The following is a 20,958-nucleotide window of genomic DNA, read 5'->3' on the forward strand; positions in this document are numbered from 1 at the left end:
TGTGATAAATTTTTTATAAGTAAAATTATTTGCTTAAAAGGAAAAAGCTAAATTAAGATTATCGCGATGTATAAATAAAGCCAACAAGAATATTTATAAGATGCGAAAAAGATCGTGAGATAAAACTCTTCTCTAAATTTATATAGCTTAATTTAATTTTTATAATAATATTTTGCAATATATATACAATTAATTTTATATCTTTGTCGCACGTTTACATTTATACTTCATAAATTATGGAAACATAAAAAATAATGCATTATTTAAGAGAATATATTGTCACTAATAGTTGTTCACGTGTTCATCACTAGGTCGAGAAATTGGGCGCGCGATTAGAACGAGCACAGGCGGAAAAGGATCGGCTGGAGGCGAAACTTGAAAGCTCGCAATCCGAGCTAGGCAAGAGCAAGGCCGAGCTGGACAAGGCCGCGTCCGAGGTCGGACGCAGTGGCGCGGACTGGGAAGCTGCGAAGCAGCGGTTAGCCAGGCTGGAGCTCGAGAACGAGAGGCTGCGGCACGATATGGAACGATCGCAGGGATACGGCAGGGGCACGCTGAATTCGTCCCAGGAAATGGAACGCATTCAAGAACGGGCCGACAAAGCGGCCGCCGAATTAAGGAGAGCTCAGGCGGAGCTGAGGGTAACGCAAGCGGACAACGAGAGAGCGCGTGCCGAGGCCGCGACCTTGCAAGAGAAGGTAATTATGTTTCTTTTTATTTTATTATCGTACGGTACATTGTCTTTATAACACGATATGATATATGAATTTTTATATTAAATAAATTATATAATATTAAATTAATTAAATAACATACATTAACATATATAAAACATATATTAAATAAATTCGAAAATTGAAAAATTTTGTAGTTTCTTTACAAAATTAGTTTGTCGTAATTTATTAAAAGTGCCTTCCATGCTTTTCATCAAGGCTATATTTTGCTATACTTTAACATTGTTGATCCATACGTTATCAATAAACTATACATTACCAGTAAGAAATGGGGAATATGAAAATATCTCTCGTCCTAAAAATCGCGAACAAGACGAAGCTCTCTTTCGCAGCATTTTAATCTCGTTTAAAAGCCTGAAATATCTCGATTTCTGCAAGAAAGCGCTATTTATACACCAATTACAATGCTTAGCGATTGATCGACACAGAAGTAACTTGAACTACTTTGCTGGAGCACACGTCGCCACACGGTGGTCTATTAATGGACGACTAAAGGTTCGCTTTGGATCACGACACGGTAGTTCCATTTCGACGAGCATTTTCCTCGAGGACTTAGTCCGTATCGGTCGCGTATTTACAGTCAGTTTTAATTACGGGTCCATTCAAACACGTTCTTTAACATCTACTTGAAAATTTTCGTTCTTCCTTTCCTCGCTATGCTATCTTCATCCTTCCAATGGGATCCAATTTCCAATCACGCCTCCGACCTGCAATCGACAGCAGAGTAACGATTCCGTCGCTTAAGTGACTGGAAAATTGCTTGCGCGCATTACCATATCACCCGCTTGGAACATGGAAGGTACACGGTTAAACGGTGTGCTTAAATCCACATTTTGCTCGGCTTGCTGTTGAGTTTGCCGCGCGATTCTTGCGCGCCAAGATACCAGTTAATGACGGAGAATAAAAAGTGTTACAAGAATGGATAACATTAATCTTTCTAAAAGTGAAAAGTCGCTCTCGTGTTTCAAATAATTTCGTCGTAATTCTTTGTAAGAGGAACTCTTTCACCGCTATTTAAAGAGTATAGGTACGTGAAAGAGACACACACATTTCTCAACAATGTTAAAAGTACGCATAAATTTTCATATTAAAAAAAATTTAATTTCTTTTTTTTATGTGATTTTTTTATACATTAAAGATTCTTAAACAAATTACAAAATTTTTAAATTTTTAAAAATACCGGATAGGCGCGCGCATAATATGATTAATTTGCGAAAGAGCATTCAAATTTGCTCAAAGATTGTTTTCCTAATTCTGTGATTAGACATGCGAGGCAAAAAGCAAAATCTTTTTTTTTTTCATCGTTCAAGGTGGAGAAAAGTCAGGGCGAGGTGTACAGGCTCAAAGCCAGGCTGGAGAACGCTCAAGGGGAACAAGAGAGTCTACGGGAAGAATACGATCGAGCACAAGCGTCCGTGGCTCGTCTTCACGCCGAAAGAGATAAGGCGATCGCTGAGCTCGAAAAATCACAAGAGGAGCTCGAACGTACGCAGGCTACTCTAGGCAAGGCACAACTTCAGCAGGACAAGTTACAGAATCTTTTGGATAAGACGCAGAGCGAGGTTGATACGCTGCAGGAAAAACTCGATAAGACGCAAACGGAAATTCGTAGAGTAAGTAATTGCGAATAAATAAAAAATAATTTATCATTTTATATCATCTTTAATTCTCTGTATATCAAAAATTATTAATATTTTTATTAAACTATGTATATATCTTATTTATTGATTTAATTAAATATGCAATAATTATTGTAGATGCAAATGGAGAGAGAGAAACAGAATTACGACTTCGAGAATCTACAGAGTCAACTTGACAAGGCGTTAGGACAGTCGACGAGAATGCAAAAAGAGCGAGAGGCAATTCAACTCGAGGTCGATCGACTACAAGACAAATACGAGAAGGCTCAAGTGAGTACAATAAATCAAAAATATAATAAACCATAATTTATATTTATAAATTGATTGTCAATAATGATTTGATTCGTATTATGATCATTTCTTCAGGTCATAATGCAACGACTGCAGAAGGAGAGGGACAGCTTCCAAGAGGAAATGGAGAAGATGCACGAGAGGATAGAACTGCAGCAGAATCAGATTGGCAAGATGCAACGTGAAAAGGAAAACATACTGTCGGAACTCGATCTGGTCAAGGAGAGATGGGAGAAGGCGCACAACACTCATCAAAAATTGACGGTAAAAATAATTAATTTTTTGCTATTCTTGCTATAGTGCACTATCTTTTTATATCTCTTAGTCTCCTTATTCATAATGTGTTAAGAAACATATTATATATATATGTTTCTATATTACATAATAAAGCATGCTTCGTTTTATGGACTAATGTAGGTACAATATTACTTTGCAAAAAAAAAAAATACGATAAAAGAAAAAAATAGAATTAATAACTTTTTTTGGAATTGCGGCGAAATAGTTGGAGCGAGATGACGCTTTGACTGAAATCCAGATCTTGAAGGAGAAACTGGAGAAGGCTCAATACTCTCTGAATAAAGCTCACGAGGAACGGGAGAACACCACAAAGGAATTCGAGAAGATGCTGGAGAAATATGATAGGTAATACGTCTAGCGGATATCTGCATCGAAAGGACTCAATCGTTTCGAGTGTCCCAACGAGTGTTACGTTCAGTAAACGTAGCGATACTTTTTATTTGACTTAATATTATCGTACAGAAAAAAAATACTCCAAATAATTTTATGCACACATCTTAATTTTATGCATCACTGATAGAATTTTCGCAAATGTAGAAAATTAGGTAGATCGTAGCGAAAAAGGCAGAGGCTATTCCGAGGCTAAATATCTCACGGCGATGTGGCAGGGGGCAGAGCGAGGTGTACCGTCTGCAGAACCGCATCGACGTGATGGAGGCGGACAAGGACCGGCTGGAGCTGGAGGCGGAGAAGCAGCAGATGCTGGCGGCCAAATCGCGCGAGGAGGCGCGCAAGGCTCAGGAGGAACTGGCCCGGGTGCAGGAGATGTACGACCGCGCGGCTCTGCAGCTCGGCCGTACCAAGGAGCACGAGGAGAAGTCGAAGGAGACCATCGATCGGCTCAGCGTCGATCTGGAGATGGTGCGCGAGCGTTACGAGAAGTCGCAGATCGAGCTACGGCGCTTGCAGAACGAGCGTGAAAAGGTGGTGGCTGACAACGAGCGTCTCAGCTTCGAGCTGGAGCGCGCTCATTCGCAGCTCAACAAGGCGCAGGCGGCCACGGAGAAGACGCAGGAGGAGCTCGCGCGTATGCAGCTAGAGATCGAGAAGATGTACGAGAAGCACGATCGTCAGCAGGCCGAGGTGAGAAAGGCGCAGGCCGAGGCGGAACGGCTGCGCGCCGAAGCGGAGAGCGCTCGCGAGGAATGCGAGAGATACGCGACCCGTTTCGGCAAGTACCAGGAGAGCCAGGAGCGGCAGAAGGAAGAGCACGAGTGGGCGAAGCTGGAGGTGGAACGACTACGTGACCGTCTGGAGAAGGCGCTGGCGGAACTCGAGCGCGCACGGAAAGCTGAACAGGACGCCTCGAGGCTGCGCGCCGATCTGGAGCGTGCGGAGGGCGTACGAGGTAAATACCAGTACGAGCAGGAAAAATGGCAAAGCGAAGGTAATAGGCTACAGCAGGAGGTGAATAAGCTGCGCGAGCGGCTAGAAAGCCGCGAGGCCGAGCTAAAGAGGACACAGTCGAGCAATGCCGAGCTCGAGACGAAGCTGCACGAGACGCAGCTTCAACTCGAGCGGGCGCGCGACGAAACTGGCAAGGCTTCGGCGCAGCAGGAGCGTAATCGATCGGAGATTGAGCGCGCGAGGATCGAGGCTGAGAAGATTCGTGATCGGCACGATAAGATAAAGTCGCGGGCGGAGGCTCTCGAAGCAGACAACGAGAAGCTGCGCGTTGAGATTATACGGCTGGAGCGACTGATGCAGACCGAAGGTAAGACGAGATCGGAGAGCGCTAGCATTGAGGTAGAACGCCTGCGCGCCAGCCTGGACAAGGCTATCGTGGCACGCGATCAAGTCGAGCTAGAGGCTGGTAGACTAGCCAAGGAACTTGAAAAGGCGCATCTACAGACCACCAAGTATCAGGAAGCTGCCGAAGCTACCAAGAAAGAGCTCGAACGTCTTGCCGCGGACGTTCAGCTGCTGCGAGAGGAACGCGAGGCGTTACGCCAAGAGCTGCGTCGCGTGCAACAACAGCAGCAGCAGCAACAACAGCAACAGCAGCTTGCCGGAAACGAAGAGCTCGCCCGACTTCAGTACGAACTACAATTGGCGCAGCGCGAGCGCGACAAGATGGCAGCGATCCTGGAGAACCGGGAGAAGCATTCGGAAAAGTTGAAGGAGAAGCTAGAAGCGGACGCGAAGCAGCTGCAGGTTGAGCGCGATCAGTTGGTGATACAACTAGAAAAGTCGCAGGAGATGTTGGTGAACTTCCAGCAGGAATTGAGCGCGAACGAGGCCGAGCTCGAGCGTCAGCGCGAGGAAGCCCGTCGTCTTCAGCAGCGGGCCCAAGCGCAGACGCCCGATCGCGCTGCCAAGGAGGCGCTCGATGCACAGATGCGCGAGGTACAACGACTGCAGCAACAAGTGCAGAACCTTCAACAGGCGCAGCAGAAGGAACGACAACGTGCCGAGCAGGCGGAGAAGCGAGTACAGGAGCTGCAGAAGCAGTTGACGTCGCGCGGCGAGACGACGCAGTCCGACGTGGCCCAGCTTGAACAGTGGCGGAAACTCTGCGAGACTGAACGACAGCGAGCGGACACGGCTGAGCGCGAGGCCAGCGAGCTGCAGAAGCGGATACAGACGACGGAGCGACAGCTGCACGCGCATCAGCAGCAGATCCAACAGATGCAGGTCACCATGCAACAACAGCAGCAGCAGCTCCAACAGCAGCAGCAGCAGCAGCAGCCTTCGCAACAGAACGGCCAGGAGATTGCCAGGCTGAAGAAGGAGCTGGATCGCGCGCGCGAGGAGATTAAGCAGGCGACAGTGGAACGCGAGCGGTTCCAGGCGCAGCTCGAGATGCTGTGTCAGGAACTGGAGAAGAATCAGGTTAGCGGCAGCAGCGGTGCCGATCTCACGCCGCGCTCGCTCGCGCTGCTGGCGATAGTCCACATCACTCGCCATCCATACCATCACTATATAAGCACTATCACTATCTCCATCAGTACCTGAACCATCATCATCATTATCCCGCGCATTCCGCCCGCATTTCTGTAAAAAAAAAAAAAGATCACTCCAATGCAATCGAGTCAATCGTTTCGTCGAAAGAGCGAAGAGAAAAACGTCTCGCCTCTTCTCTTTTTTCTTCCCCTCTTCTCCGAAGACAGACACGCTTCATGGACTTTCATACACGTTGACAAAAAAAATATATTTATATATATATACATATAATAAATAGATATATATGTGTGTAAATATATGCGTAACTCGTACGTTGAGAGACAACCGGATACGCTGCACTATGCACCATTCACGTGTGCACATCTCTTATCTTACATTATTGACAACGATGCCAGCACAGCGCAATGTCCCTTTGCTAAGGAGTTCGTCGATCCTTATTCCAATAACAATTTTTCCTTTCTTAATTCCTTTTTCTCGACGAAAAGATTATTCCTTTCTTCCAAGCACCGCTATTTGTCGCTCATTGCTAACGGAATATGTTCGAAATTTTCATTGTTATAATTATATTATCCTCTTTGTTGTTATGTCATTGTTATTGTTATTGTCATTATTATTCTCTCGGTATTAATACATTATTATTATTATTATTATTAACTATTATTATCGTTATGGTTGTATTTTTTGATTGCCCGCATCGGCACTGTAATTTTTATTCTTATACGCTGAAGAAAGCGAGCGCGTGAGGAAATGAAAAATAGAAGTGATAGAAATATATATAAAAAGAAATTGATAAAATTGAATAAAAAAAATTTAAGTAATGCAGTTTTTAATTAAAAATTAAAATAAAATGAGAGTACTGATTATTAACCGCTCGCTTTTTCTCAATTATTATTATTATTATTATATTTAATCAACTTACTATTACTGCGCGTTTATGTCGCGTATTAAATATGACAGCAAAAAGTAATCATGAAATACTTTTATGTTGGATAGCATGCACTGCATCGATGAAATGGGGAAATACCGCTTCACTTTCGAGATTTTTTTGTCGACTTTTAAATTTTCGTATATACGTATTTTTTATGTAAGAAATTAACGATGTCAGATAACGATATTTTAAATTTAATTAATTTTAAAGTGAACTGTATCTCCTCTCTTTGATTCGTGCACACTTTGGGCATTTTTGCTCATGTTAATATATCTCTCATCTTAGATATACGTTATCTTATATTCGCCATGTTTTTTATCACGATATATCTTTGTGTATGTATACATCTTGCTGTAATCATTAGATACGGAAGAGTCTCTGTGTGTAATGTCGCGTTTGATTTGTTTTATTATTATTATTATTATTATTATTATTATTATTATTGTTGTTATTATTATTATAATTCATCTATCATGCATTCATAATTTTGTTACGATCATTTGGCCGACAGAACGCAACACTCTCGATATTCTCTAAAAATTTATTCTCTTAATTATCTCACATCTTTATAATAATCTGAAATATGAATTACTTGAAAAAATAAAGTATCAATCAATTTTTATTTTGCGAAAGCGAGAAGATCGAGAGTTGTGACTTATAGCCTTTTGCGATCTAATTGCACTTTGGAAATTGAAATTTACACAAATGAGATATTTATAGGAAAGCACATTAAACCAAAGTGCAAGTAGACGGTCGTCGATTTTGCATTTTGGAATGGTCATTATCATTACGGCGCACATCAGCTTGTCTTTCTCTCTTTGTCTCGCAGTTGATTTTCTGCTAATTAAAAAAAAAAAAAGAATAAAATGTGCATGCGACAAAAGTGCGAGGAGTACGCTACAGGCGATCTCTTTATAAATGCAGGTGGACTTGCACGAGGCGAACAAGAAACTCCAAGCTGGCGCCGCGAAAGCTGGCGCCGATACAGTCCAAGAGAGGAAACAGCTGGAGGAACAAAGACGACAATTGGAAGAGCAGAGAAGACAGACAGAGGAACGGGCGAAGTCCATAGATCAGAAAGCTAGAACGATAGAGGAAAAGGAGAGGATGCTCCAAAATCTCGACCAGGATCTGAAGAAGAGAAAGGCGAGAATGGACCAACTGGAGCAGCAACTACAGAAGGTGATTACATTCTTGTCACAGCGTTTTAACATAGTTGTATATAAATATGCAATTAGTTTAATAAATAATTTCGAATAATTTTGAAATAAAATTCACAAAAGCTATTAGCACAAAAATGATAATTTAAGTTATAATACAAAATGTTTTCAGATTTGAGAAAATATGAAATTCAAATGTTAATAAATAAGAGAAATTTTTATTAATATATATAATTATTACTAAAATAATGTAGATTTCTCAGATAAAATCTAATGAAATTTCTTATAAACTTTGTTATGATTTATTTTATTCTTAGACAGTTTCTCACTGACACGATAAGTTTGTTTTGACATGCACAGAGTGGTGGAGCGCCAGACAAGAGATTAGCGGAAATGCAAAAGGCTCTCGAAGCTGCCGAGAGGGAATTGGAAAAAGCGAAGGAAGAATCGAGCAGAAGCTCTGCCGAAACCGAAAGGCTACTGCAGCTCGTGCAGATGACTCAGGAGGAACAAAACTCCAAGGAGAAACAGATCAGAGAACTTCAAGAGTAAGTGCTATCTAAAATATAATGCAATATAAATACGTTCCGAATAATTATTTTTTACAATACTAATATTTCACTTTTAAACATATCAATATATTACAAACATAAAACAATAACGATGTATTTTAAAATGCACAATATTTTATGTTTTTTCTCATTAAAATGTGCTCATGTTTAACGTATAATATACTTATAAAAGAGAGAGATATATGTAAAACTTTTTATTAATTTAAATTATATTTATTTCAAGAGAAAAAAATAATAATTTATTATCTCACATTATTAATGCTCTTGATTTCTCTATCGCAGTGCACTCAAAACCGCACAAGCCAAGTTGAAACAAGCTACAACTGCACAGCAAGAGGTCAGTATATTTTATATTTATTTATTCAATAATATATGTTAAAAAAATAAATATAAATTAATTATAATTTTTATATTATAACATATTCCCTTTTTCTACCTACTAATTTACTAACTATTTGTCTTCTAATATTTTCCACGCTGCTTTCGGATGCATACACGACAATCGCACACGCTGTATGTACATCGTTGCTTATTTCCGATGCGTTCTTTATTTCCATTCGACTTTCCTTCAATATTAACAACATAATAAACAACAAAACAAAAATATGTTGCGTTTTTGGAAACATCGCGAATAGGCGGGACCCGCCGGTTTCCTAAAAAGCTTGTTCTAAGGTCGATTTTTGTTGGAGACGCCTCTCCTCCGTTCTTTTTAGTACAATTTGCATATTATTAAGCAAGACTATACGAGTATAGATATACGAGAGACTTAAACGAAGGATCGACGTAGATCCGCCGATGGACAAAACCCACGTCGAGACATATAATTATTTTACGTAAAATGCTGCGACCATTGTTAACATATTTAATAATTATAGCGAAAGGATAATAACGATAATAACACAACAATAACTTGACATATAAATATAAATATAAATATTGAAGATATAAATATAAATACAGGTATAAATATACAGAGGATAAATTATAAATATAAATATTAACAAGACGACGCGAGAGAAGACAACGGCAACAATAACGTTAATTAATTATTATTATATCGAAGAAAGACCGAAGTATATATATATATATATACATACATATGCGTACACACAAGAAATACGGACACACGCGCATTTACCTGTATATACAAATACTATTACCTACACGGCCGCGAAAAATTATACGTATGTAGGTGTATATATGTATCCACACACGTAAATATAAATATAAATACGAGTTTAAATATTCAAGAGAGAGAGAGAGAGAGAGAGAGAGAGAGAGAGAAAGAACGAGAGAGAAAGAGAGGAAAAGAAAATCAGATGGCAAACGGCAGACGCGAAGAGAAAGAAAAAACCAACAAAAAAAGAAGGACAATTCAGTGGATAATAATAATAATTAAATATATTGAGACTCTCGTAAAATAAACAGATTGATAATGAGAATCGAAGATTCATGAAATTATTTGAAGACGCATCCTTCGCACCGATCGATGTACACACATCACATACACACAAAAGCCTGAATTAAAATTTCACGCATTCACCTTCCTCTATTTTCTCCTATGTGTTTTCTTATTCTTTATTTTTGTTATCTCCATTCTGTATATATATTTCGTCATTTTGTCACTTTGTCAACAAATGTCGCTTCGGCACACATACCGCATGCTAGTCCCAGAGTAACAAGGATGAGTCCTACACTTGGCAAGAAGCACTAGAGACGAAGAATCATACCATATCCAAACTAGAAAAGAAAATAAAGAGCCTCCAGCAGGATTACGACAGGTGTAAGGATTTGTTGAATGACTCAAGCGATAATGAATCCTGGAAAAAAGAGGTAGAGGAGAAGAATCAACGTATTGTCCAGCTGGAACAGCAATTGGAACGCTGCGAAAACCTAAAGGACGACAAAACGAGCAAAAACGTCGAGACGCAGACGGAAACGTACAAGAATTTTTGTAATCCGGATACGAAGAATCGACGAATCATTGCGCTGAAGCGGCAGGTGATAGCCTTGAGTAATTCTTTGAAAAATCACGCGAGGAAAACGACAGAATCTTTTGAGAAGGATAACGATAGTAAGATGAACGAGAAAACCGAAGAGACCTGGAAGCAGGAAATAGAGATGAAGAATCGACGCATCGTCGAACTGGAACAGGAAATGACATTGCTGGAAAATCTACTGCGGGAGAACGTGGACGTACAGATATTGCGTGATCTCGAAAAAATAATGGACGGAAAATCCAGATTGATCGAGGAGTTAGAGGATGCCGTAAAGGAGCTCGAGGGCTTTCTCAAGGAGGACGTAAAAGAAATGCGCGATCTGCGTTATCAAATATCGCTCGATAAAGAGCATATCGTGGCGCTGGAAAGATGTATCCACAAATACAGTCTCACAAATGCGGGGATCGACAAAACAAGGATCATAGAGCTAGAAGAGATGGTTACGAGCTTGGAGAATTATGTTAGAGAGCATGACATCGATGGTTTTAAGCGGAAGCTGCAGGATCGGGAGTGCAGGATCGATCAGTTAGAAAACCAGATCATTGACCTGAATAAGAAGCTGTCAAGATTCGAGGAAAATCAATCAAGTAAGTAAAATTTTATCATTTTTTTTTTCTAATTTTTAACTATGTATATTACTTTTTATTCTTTCGTTATTCTTAGACGGAAGTACATCGAAAAAAAACAACAATAAAATGGCCTGGGAGCTGGAAGAAGAACAAAAAATGAAAGATATAACGCATATTATTTTTAAAGAAAATAAAAAAATCCAAGAATGCGAGTTGCAGATTGTCGAGCAGCAAGATAAGAACCTAAAAATAGAGCTGCGAGAGAAAGAGCAAAAGATGAAAGAAATGGAATACGACATTTCAGAGAAGGATAACAAAATACAGAAATACGAGCAGCAGATCGTCGAACAACAGAACAAGCTTCTGAAAATGGAGAAAGAAATGGCTGAGTTGGAAAAGGAGTTGTACATGATAGAAGACATCGATGCATTAAAGGAGGCGATTAGGATGAAAAACGAGAGGGTACAAGAGCTGGAGATGGAGGTCAATTCTCTGGAGACTTCGCTTGGCGAAAGGATCGACGTCGCAATCGAAGAGCTGATTGCGGTTCTAAAAGAAAAGGAGAAGATAGAAGTTCGATTGAAGGAAGATCTCGCGAACAAAGAGCGCAAAATAGAAGAATTGGATACGGCTCTTCGTCAGAGTATTACAATTACGGACGAGACGGAGAGAAAATTCAAATACGAAAAGAAGCTTAGGAAGGAGGCAGATCAAAGAGTGAGTTGAGAAAACATTTTATAAAATAAAATAATATCTATTAAATAAAATCTATCTATTAAATAAAATTTATCTGCTAGGAAATATTAATAATATAAATTATAATTGAATTTATTTTTTTAATTTCTAATTAATTATTTATAACGCACCTATAGAATGTTGTTCAAAAAATTTTCTGTTATTTAGATCGCCGATTTGGAGAAGAAGATCGCAGTTATGCATGCTGCCTCAGCCGTGAAATGCATCACGTGTAAACCGCTTCTTTACAAAATATTTAAAACCGAAGAGAAACTTCTCCAATCGAACCAGGAAAAGACCGATCAGCTGCAAGAGCTGCATCAGACAAAGTGCGTTTTTCAAGTTAATTCAGGTCAACAGTCTGATCTCGACAGAGATCGCGAAGCTTTAAAACTTGCCCTTTCCGAAAAAGACGCTCATTTAGCTCTGCTGGAACATTCAGGTATTAAAACTCTGACGCAAGCGGATCAGGCAAATAAACTAAAAGCTGATAAGAAGATACTACTCGATAAACTAAGAGAGGAGGTGATTTGGAAATATAACAAATCCTTTGTACTCTTAATATCACTGATATTAATTGTTGATAATAATATTTTTAGGATGAAAAAAGTATCAATTCGGATTTGAAATTAGAAACAGTACCGCAATTAATTGAGAAAATTTCCGATGACAACGATAACAATAATAATAATTCCTTTGATCGTCTCAGCAAGATCAATTTATCCAGCCCAACTACTATGAATGGCGACAGCTCGTCGATATCAGCTACTGCGAGTTGCGAGCATTCGTAAGTTGCCAATAATTTTTTAAATTAAAAGTTCGCAAAATTATGTGACTAAATAATCAAAGTCGAAAGTTTCCCGAGATAATTAAAGTATTAGAGAGAAACAAAGAAAATAATATTACAAAATTAATATATGTAATTAATATATATTTTAAATAATTTATTGAGAGGAGCAACATATGATGATAATACATTATGAATTTTATTCCAATTTATAATATCCATATATTATTAATTGTTATTTTTATATAATTTACGAAAATTATTATATATACAAAAATTTTTATTCAACAATTTGAAACATAAAAATAAAAAGTATTATAAATATTATAATAAAAAGTATTATAATAAATGATTATTGCACTTGTGTGTGCATATTCCAAAGATTTATATCAGATATTTAATTGATCAAAGAACCGCGACATTTTACAGAACAAAGACATCGATGGTTTTCAATATAAGAGACGAAGAAGATAACTCGCAAGTTCATCAACAGGATGCCAGATAAGTACTCGAGGTTTTTTCTACGGTATTTCCAAGTATCAGTTTCTTCGTTACCTCAATGTTGTCATACGCACACACATTCGCAAACGTAGAGACAGTCTATAGAGCATCCTTAGAAATATAGTGGAAAAGAAACCGAAACGAACAACAACTATACACCAACAAAACTACAATATACCATCTATGATAACAACTACAGCAACAACCAACACGCCTGCCTGTACTGTCGCTCATTACTCATCATCATCATCATCATCTTCTTTGTCATCATTCATCATTAATCGATATTTCATCGTCCACGTAGCACATTGTGCTTGAAGGAATTAGCAAGATCAAGAAGCCGGAAGCTTCTTCAAACTGCTGGTAACTCAAATTGATTAACATTCGATGGTTTACAATGTATAAAAGAGATAATAACAAATGACGTACGATGATTTTGGATGGATTAGCTTGAAGATGTGCTGTAAGCGTTTATCTTTTCTCTTTTAAACAGTTTCAGCGGTGTCTAGATCGTCGTAGACGTCATAATTTATTATTGTTACAATAATGTATTAAAACGTATTTGTGCGACTTGTTGTTTATTATACAATTCTTTGCAGCGCAACATAATATCGTTGAAAAAATTAACGTTAGAAGAGTTTGTTTTATATTTATTTCTCCATATCCATTTTTATAATCTTAAGTGAGTATATAATTAAATTAGAGCGCTGCAAAGAAATAAATTAAATTAATGATAGAAAAAAACAATAAAAAATTCGCATAAATTACGATTCTATATTTTTTGGATCTTGATATTTTTAAATATCGTTTATTTTTTTATATCTAGATATTTATCATGGATACATAAAAGGATTCGCTGGAACAGATACAGTATTTACATACTCATCGGCATCAGTTTATAAATAAAATTACATATTTCGTTTAATTATTTTGATCCTAACAAAAATTATAAGAAAAAGTTAATAAGAATTTATATCATTCCTAATTAGAAATTAGCTCCATTTTTACTTCATATTCTTTTCAGTTTTATTTATTTATTTTAATTTTCTAGAGAATTAATTAGAAAGTATATAATTAATTTTAGAATCATTCCTAATTCGAGATTTTGAAAAATTAATATTTAAAAGATTAAACATTTTTTTAAATATATTTTTGAATACATTTTCTAAAGTATTACATTAAATTATTCCAACCGTCATCAATCGCAAAAAAATAAAAATACACAAAAAGATACGTCGCTGTAAATATTACAGCAATTTGCAGGATCGAAATGTATTTCGCAAGAAAAGATTGCAAGGAGCCAAGAGAACGTGGTCGAGGCACGAGACTAAAAAGTCTGTTGTAAATAATACTAATGTTTCTCCTTTCATGTGTGCGATGATTGTCCTGATCGTCAAGAACTATTCCTCTTGAATTCCCATTTAAAGATTTATATCCGCTCCCAGAATACACTGCTGTAGCATAGGTACCTCATGTACATGCATATCTGATTGAACGAAATTTGCTTGTACTTGAGATTGTTCGAATATTCAAAAGTGTACGATTACTATATGCATATGTGTGTATCGTACGAGGATAACAGATCGTAATAAGATATCGCAGAAAAAAATTGATCGTCTACATCTCGATCTTAAATGAATAGATTCTTAAATAGATAATCTGTTAAAAAAAGTGTTAATAGAAACTTGTGATGGTGTAAATTATTTAATGATAAGCGTTGCTCCTTTTACATTAAATTTAAAGCAAGATATGACATCATAGATCGTATATATATCTACGACAAAATGCATTTAAGAAGTAATGATGTGGTATCGATCGCTTATGAATTTGATGACATAACATGCAGAATGCGATATTTTATTACATTTTCTTTTTTCTCTTTATGCGGGTAATCAATTGATTACCGTCAAAACTTGATACATACAAATGAGATGTTTTAAAGAACTAGAAATGTTTGAAGACAAGTTGGCGAGCGATCTGAATAGATACAACATTTTCGAGTATTGAATAAATAATTGCTTTTTTGCGGAAACTCGAACGCGATATCGCAAAATAGGAACGATTAAAAACGGAGTAAAATTCCGTTGAATGACACGTTCCATGATCGTTCGATTTCGCTAATATCGTCGCGTCTGCCATTGCGGTGAGTTAATTACGAAATGTTGAAAGTGTAAAATTTTATCGTTAATACTTGAGGATACCTCTTGTGTGAATTCCGCGAATATACGACAGCACTTCTCTCGTTGCTAGTTTACCCATTTCCTGTTCATTAGTTTAATTCCTCTGTGCATCTCGACGAAATGTCTACGAACCACTAGATCCAAAAAAAAGACTTATTAACTCGACTTTAATATATATTTAAACGTTAGGGCATCTATAAGCTGGAATCAAAGTGCGTGTTGTGCACGACATAGATATTTATTGAAGCAAAGTGTCGCGAGCTATAAAATGTACTTAAAAAATCGTATAAAAATGTATTATTATTCTTTTATTTTATCAATATTTCTTGAATGAATAACTATATATAAAAATATTTATTAATTTTTCATCATTTTTACGCAATTAAATATTTCATTCATAAAATATAATGCTTAATTTTTCTAAAAAAATTTAATTTAAAATAAATATTTATATATTTATTATATACTTGGCGATACTTGGCTGCAATTTATGTCCAAGGGATGGCATACGTCGCCGCGATTGAAATAACTTCCTCTCTTACTTCTGACCTCTAATCTCAAATAGATACACGTACAGATGAAATAATCTCTATATCACTAGAGCAATGAGGAAAGTAAAGTAAGAACCTCGTGAAAGAAATATATTTATGTTAAATTTGTGAATATTCTACAAAAGAATCAAATATACAGACAATCTAATAATTGACATATTAATAATTGTTTGGACCATCTAAATATTATTTATCTGAAATTTTTTATATTTTTATAAAAATGTTAGAAATAGTAAAATTTTATTAGCGACATGCAAGATATTATTAAACAGTTAATTTTTACAAAAAATAGCGCTATTTAATTATTGCCACCTCAAACTGTTTACATTTTGTAATTTTTTAATTGAATTGCGATTATTGCTGAGAAGAGAACGTAATATGATTGTTAAATATCTTCTTTGTATCAAGTGAATCGAGAGATCGAAGGTGAGGTGGAGAGGAAGAAAGATGGGAGAAAAATAAAAAGAAACAATTAGTTAATGTGTGCCACCGTCATATCAAGCCTATATCATCGTGTTACATCATATATAGCTAACTAAGCAGAAAAATTAATATTATCGTTAATTGACACAATTGTTAACACGGAGTGAATGTTTGATGCATGAATGTGTTACGCGCACCTAATAAAAATTTCAATTTAAAAAAAGAAATTAAGAATTCTTTCTTAAAACGTGAAATTTTTTTATTCTTGGAAATTGCAATAATTCAAATATTTATATTTTATTTTTATGATAGTGTATATCGGATATTTCTCAAATTTTCAAGTTTTATTTAATTTTGATTAATGTTGCGTGTGAATATTGAATTTAAGGTATTCATTCTTTAATATAGATGTAGACATTAATATAAACATAATAATCTAAATTTTGCGATTTTTATTTGCAAAAAATCATGATAAATGCGTGGATATATGCACGAACGAAAGAATGACAGACACAGACAAAGTATCGGATCGAATTTCTTGTTGACTTATTAGATTCTATACTAACGTAATATAATATAATAGTAATGTATTATCCGATCACATACACACTCCACGAGTTTTTTTCGATGTCATAGAATCAATGTCGTCCGCATCCGAAGGATGAAAATGGCTCGGGTGAGAGAACGAACGAGAGGGAGGATGCGATTGATTTTTGCAACAGATCGCGCCTAAAATCGTTAGAAGCGTAATAATCGATAGTATTATAAGCACCCATTAAACTTTAGGCCGATTTTACTTTTACAATCGTCGTCACTTGATCCTCTCGTCCACAATCTAGAAACATCGCACTGTCATTTCCGTCAACGAATTATATCCTTAAATAAAATGTGAATTGTTCGGACAAACATCATTAATTACTTACTTTCTTTAAATGCTCTCTCATTTCTAAAATCGTTTTTCAAAATCACTCGAAAATACTAGAACCGCATAAATTATGATAAATCTTTCGCTGTGTAAATCATCCATCGGCTATTATCCAAGTCCTCCTCCCGTCGAATCTCACCGTTTGGCACTCAAAGTAATCCTAAAGCGAGACTGCAGAGTGAGACGAGAGTGAGAGGTTGAGTGAAAGAAAAGCGGTCCTGAAATTATTTTTTTCTCGTGATTATGTATCGTGTCCGCGATAAGAAAATACCAAAAAAAGCACGATTTTTATGTGAATATTGTAAAGAAAACCGTACCGACGTAATCGCAATCCTTATTGGATGCTGTTTCAAGATAAAAAAAAAATAAGACTCTAAACACATCATGCTTTAATAGAAATCGAGATTTTGTGAGATAAATCAAAAGATAATTATCAAATATTAAAATATTTAATTTTTTTTTAAATCGACTATAACAAATATCGAAGCTTTTTATCTTTATTATCACTTTTCTCCATTATGCTGATAATCGGTGAATTAAAAAAAAAATTTCCTCACTGAGAAGAATGGATCAGCATCTAATGCATCTAATAAGATTCGATATCGGTACGACCAAACCACTCCTTTTCTATTCTCCAATTTCTACGTGTTTAATCGCTAAGTAAACAATTGATAACAAATTTAACGGAGAAGAAACGCACGAGGGAGAACGCTTTGATTAAATTATTGTGTAATGTTTATCGTTAATAATCTCGGAAAAAAGTCGACGCAATACAACTTTTGATCGCGTGTATATATCTAAGATGATAATAATATGCGACAACGCGGAAGTATAATGTCGCGAAAGTGTGTAATAAAAGTGTGCATTGAGCAGAGAGTGAAAGAGAGGGAGAGAACGTGGGAAAAAAAGCAAGAATACGAATGAGATAGATTCTGTTTTGTCTAGAGCGAGAATCCTTGCGACGCCAATTAATTAACCGTCGCGTATATGGAGCGAGTGTTGCGCTTAATCCGCCGAAAATCGCCGAAAATCGCTCCAAGAAATTGTTCTCACGTTCATTTTTTATGATTTTATCTCGCGCTTCGGTGATTTTCGGTCACGGGCAATAGAGTTCATGATTATAAACGAGAGAGAGAGAGAGAGAAAGATATTGGCAAATTATGGTGAAGAGTGCGACGAACCTAAAAATAAGATTTATCGAAGTAAGTTATAAGAAATAAGCTAATTAAAGTAACAGTTTATTAAAGTACATTGTTGCAACTGCCATGCTGTGTGCCATTATATAACGAGTCACGTTTGTCGTAAAAAGTAAAAAGAAACAAAAAAAAAGAAGATTAATGAAGCGAAATAATTGTGTGCGCATTTTCGTCTGAAATTTTTTAGTTATACCGCTTCAAAATCGCTGGATTTACACCGTTGTCCTCGCCTTAAATTCCTCTTGATATAATGCAACATTTATCATATAATTTATCGAAATGACAATTTTAGTAAATAATAAATCCAGAAAAAAAAGTGATAGAGTTTATATATGTTATATATATTAGTAAAACGTAACGAAGAAAAATGTACCTTTTTTAAATACATACTATATATATATATAAAACATAGATAATTTACGGATAAAATTCATCACACTCACTGGAAAGTCGAAGGACAACGGAGTAAATTTCTGGCAGTAGATATCGCGAACGAATTCGCTCGAGCTCGCGATATTCATTGTGCATTTGCTTGCGCGGATCGACGTGCACATTAAATAGCGTGATACAACCGAGGCGCATTGTAATTAATAAATATCGTAATTAATGTACGTCAATAATGCGCAAGCACGTGCACGATGCGCTTCGTATTTTTGCGTTCTTCTTCACGGTCTATGAATGAAAGAAGTCCTAAAAAAAATGAAATTCAAGACGGAGTTTGGTGCGACGATCCGTTTCTACGACGGCGAAACGATTGTCGAAAAAGACAAGAATTTTGTTTTAAAAAATGCATTCTGCGAATATCCTCCTCGGTACTTCGATTGACGTGGCGATTACGATAAATCGTTGAATCGCATATTTTCTTGTATAGATATAAATATATTATATACGTACATATATACATATAATATCTGTTAACACTAATAATTTATTGCGCGCTATAGAAAGAGTCGTTTTGTTATTGCATATAGTGTTGTGTAGAAAATTTATCGATGTTGTTATTATAATAGTTGTATTCTTTTGATAATCGATAGTTTTATGTAATTGCCTCGTCTGTCGTTTTTAACATAAAATTCGCAGCAGATACTGAGTAGTGTTATTATATCTTATGATGTAAGTAAATACCGATGAGATGCTCCTTTAATTTTTATAACTCGTTTCTTTTTTGTCAAATTATTTCACGCTTTGACCAAGTTAAAAATATAAAAACATATTTTGTGTTTGGTACATTTTTATGAATAGTGGCAATTCGTCACGTAGCAACGGATCACCGTAACAGCACGAAACGTTCGTGTAACGCGATGTCTTACAATAGCGAGTATAATCCTCTCGCTCTTAGTTGGCGATAAAATGGTTTGAGGCAAAAAAAAAAGAAGGATTACTAAGTAACTATGCAAGTAAACCAAATGAGATGACGTCGACCCATTATAGATTCAAGCACAATAAGGACTAGTAGGGCCAGGCACAATAAAATTCGGCCGTCACGTTGTAGGCAGCGATCTGTTAGAGCGGACAAGTGGTATATATAAGTATCTATATATAGCAAAACTATTAAATAAACACATATTGTCTATTGTCCGACGAGTGTATTTATTGTTGACGCTGATCGTTCCCTTCTGCAAGCCTCTGAGCAAACCGATACTGAATTGAATAAATATCTCACAGGAAAAAGACTAATTTTTATTTATTAATTCCTCACTATTTTTATTCCTGAACATATCTAGTTAAATTATATATCACCGACAAAAGTAATGCTAACGATGATTTCTTTCAGAAAATATAACGGTCAAAATAATAAGTATAAAAGAAATAATAAGTATAATTGATGACAACAGAAATGCTCGAGAAAGAAAATTATTTTTAAAAGAATTGAGAAATAATTTGCTATAATTATATTGTAATGTTTTATAATATCATTGTGGTTTATATTTAAAAATTTTTCTGAAAATAAAATTTAAGCTAGATATTATTATTATATATTTTAATCTTTTTTTAGCTTCTTCTTTAATGGCCCTAATTTTAGTTGCTGGCTAAACCAACAAAAATTTGGAGAATGTATCCCTAGCAGCGAGCCCTAAACGCGTGTCTTAAACGCACGTTCTAACCGCGTGCCTTGATTGATTATCTCGATGATGCATAATATTGCATAATATTGTGCTAAATATTACTTTATATCAAAAGCTTGTCATAACTGAGCGACACATTTGATAGTTTAAATATTAAGTTGGTGTGTAATTTTTATTTAATTTATTTTGAAAAAGTAGAAAATTAGAATTAATATGTAAGTAATTATATACACATACACATACACATAAATAGCGCGCGCGTTTATAATATTCTAGGATTCGTAAATTTTGTATGTGAACAATGAAATTATAACATATATCTGAAGTTTTCTTCCAAGCTTACATCTGAACAGAATTTCTTTTATTTTAATTGCAAATACATAGATATATAGAAATTAATAGCATTTATAATTAATTATCTAATTAATGTAATAATTTAAGAACTTTAGATTTTATTATATAGTAGAAAACAAGAAATGACGGATACATAAAAATAAAT

The 20,958-nt window shown here is 36.0% G+C and overlaps 1 protein-coding gene across 12 annotated transcripts in view; it reads left to right on the forward strand.

Annotated features, from left to right (window-relative positions):
* LOC126853911 (ELKS/Rab6-interacting/CAST family member 1) overlaps positions 1 to 19,971 on the forward strand; it is a 111,903-nt gene extending 91,932 nt beyond the window's left edge. For 8 of the 12 annotated variants that reach the window (XM_050600075.1, XM_050600074.1, XM_050600076.1 and 5 more), the window contains 14 exons: positions 312 to 698; positions 2,045 to 2,347; positions 2,492 to 2,644; positions 2,741 to 2,929; positions 3,168 to 3,307; positions 3,571 to 5,794; positions 7,719 to 7,976; positions 8,315 to 8,502; positions 8,809 to 8,863; positions 10,195 to 11,113; positions 11,190 to 11,812; positions 11,999 to 12,355; positions 12,430 to 12,617; positions 13,047 to 13,933. In XM_050600075.1, coding sequence (XP_050456032.1) covers positions 312 to 698; positions 2,045 to 2,347; positions 2,492 to 2,644; positions 2,741 to 2,929; positions 3,168 to 3,307; positions 3,571 to 5,794; positions 7,719 to 7,976; positions 8,315 to 8,502; positions 8,809 to 8,863; positions 10,195 to 11,113; positions 11,190 to 11,812; positions 11,999 to 12,355; positions 12,430 to 12,617; positions 13,047 to 13,122 — 6,060 coding nt within the window. In that variant the 3' untranslated portion in view covers positions 13,123 to 13,933. The other 4 variants (XM_050600080.1, XM_050600082.1, XR_007688042.1 and 1 more) reach the window with 3 other exon arrangements.
* The last annotated feature ends 987 nt before the right edge of the window (positions 19,972 to 20,958 follow it).

Source organism: Cataglyphis hispanica, chromosome 13, assembly GCF_021464435.1.
Source record: "Cataglyphis hispanica isolate Lineage 1 chromosome 13, ULB_Chis1_1.0, whole genome shotgun sequence".
In the NCBI taxonomy this organism is placed as follows: Eukaryota; Metazoa; Arthropoda; class Insecta; order Hymenoptera; family Formicidae; genus Cataglyphis; species Cataglyphis hispanica.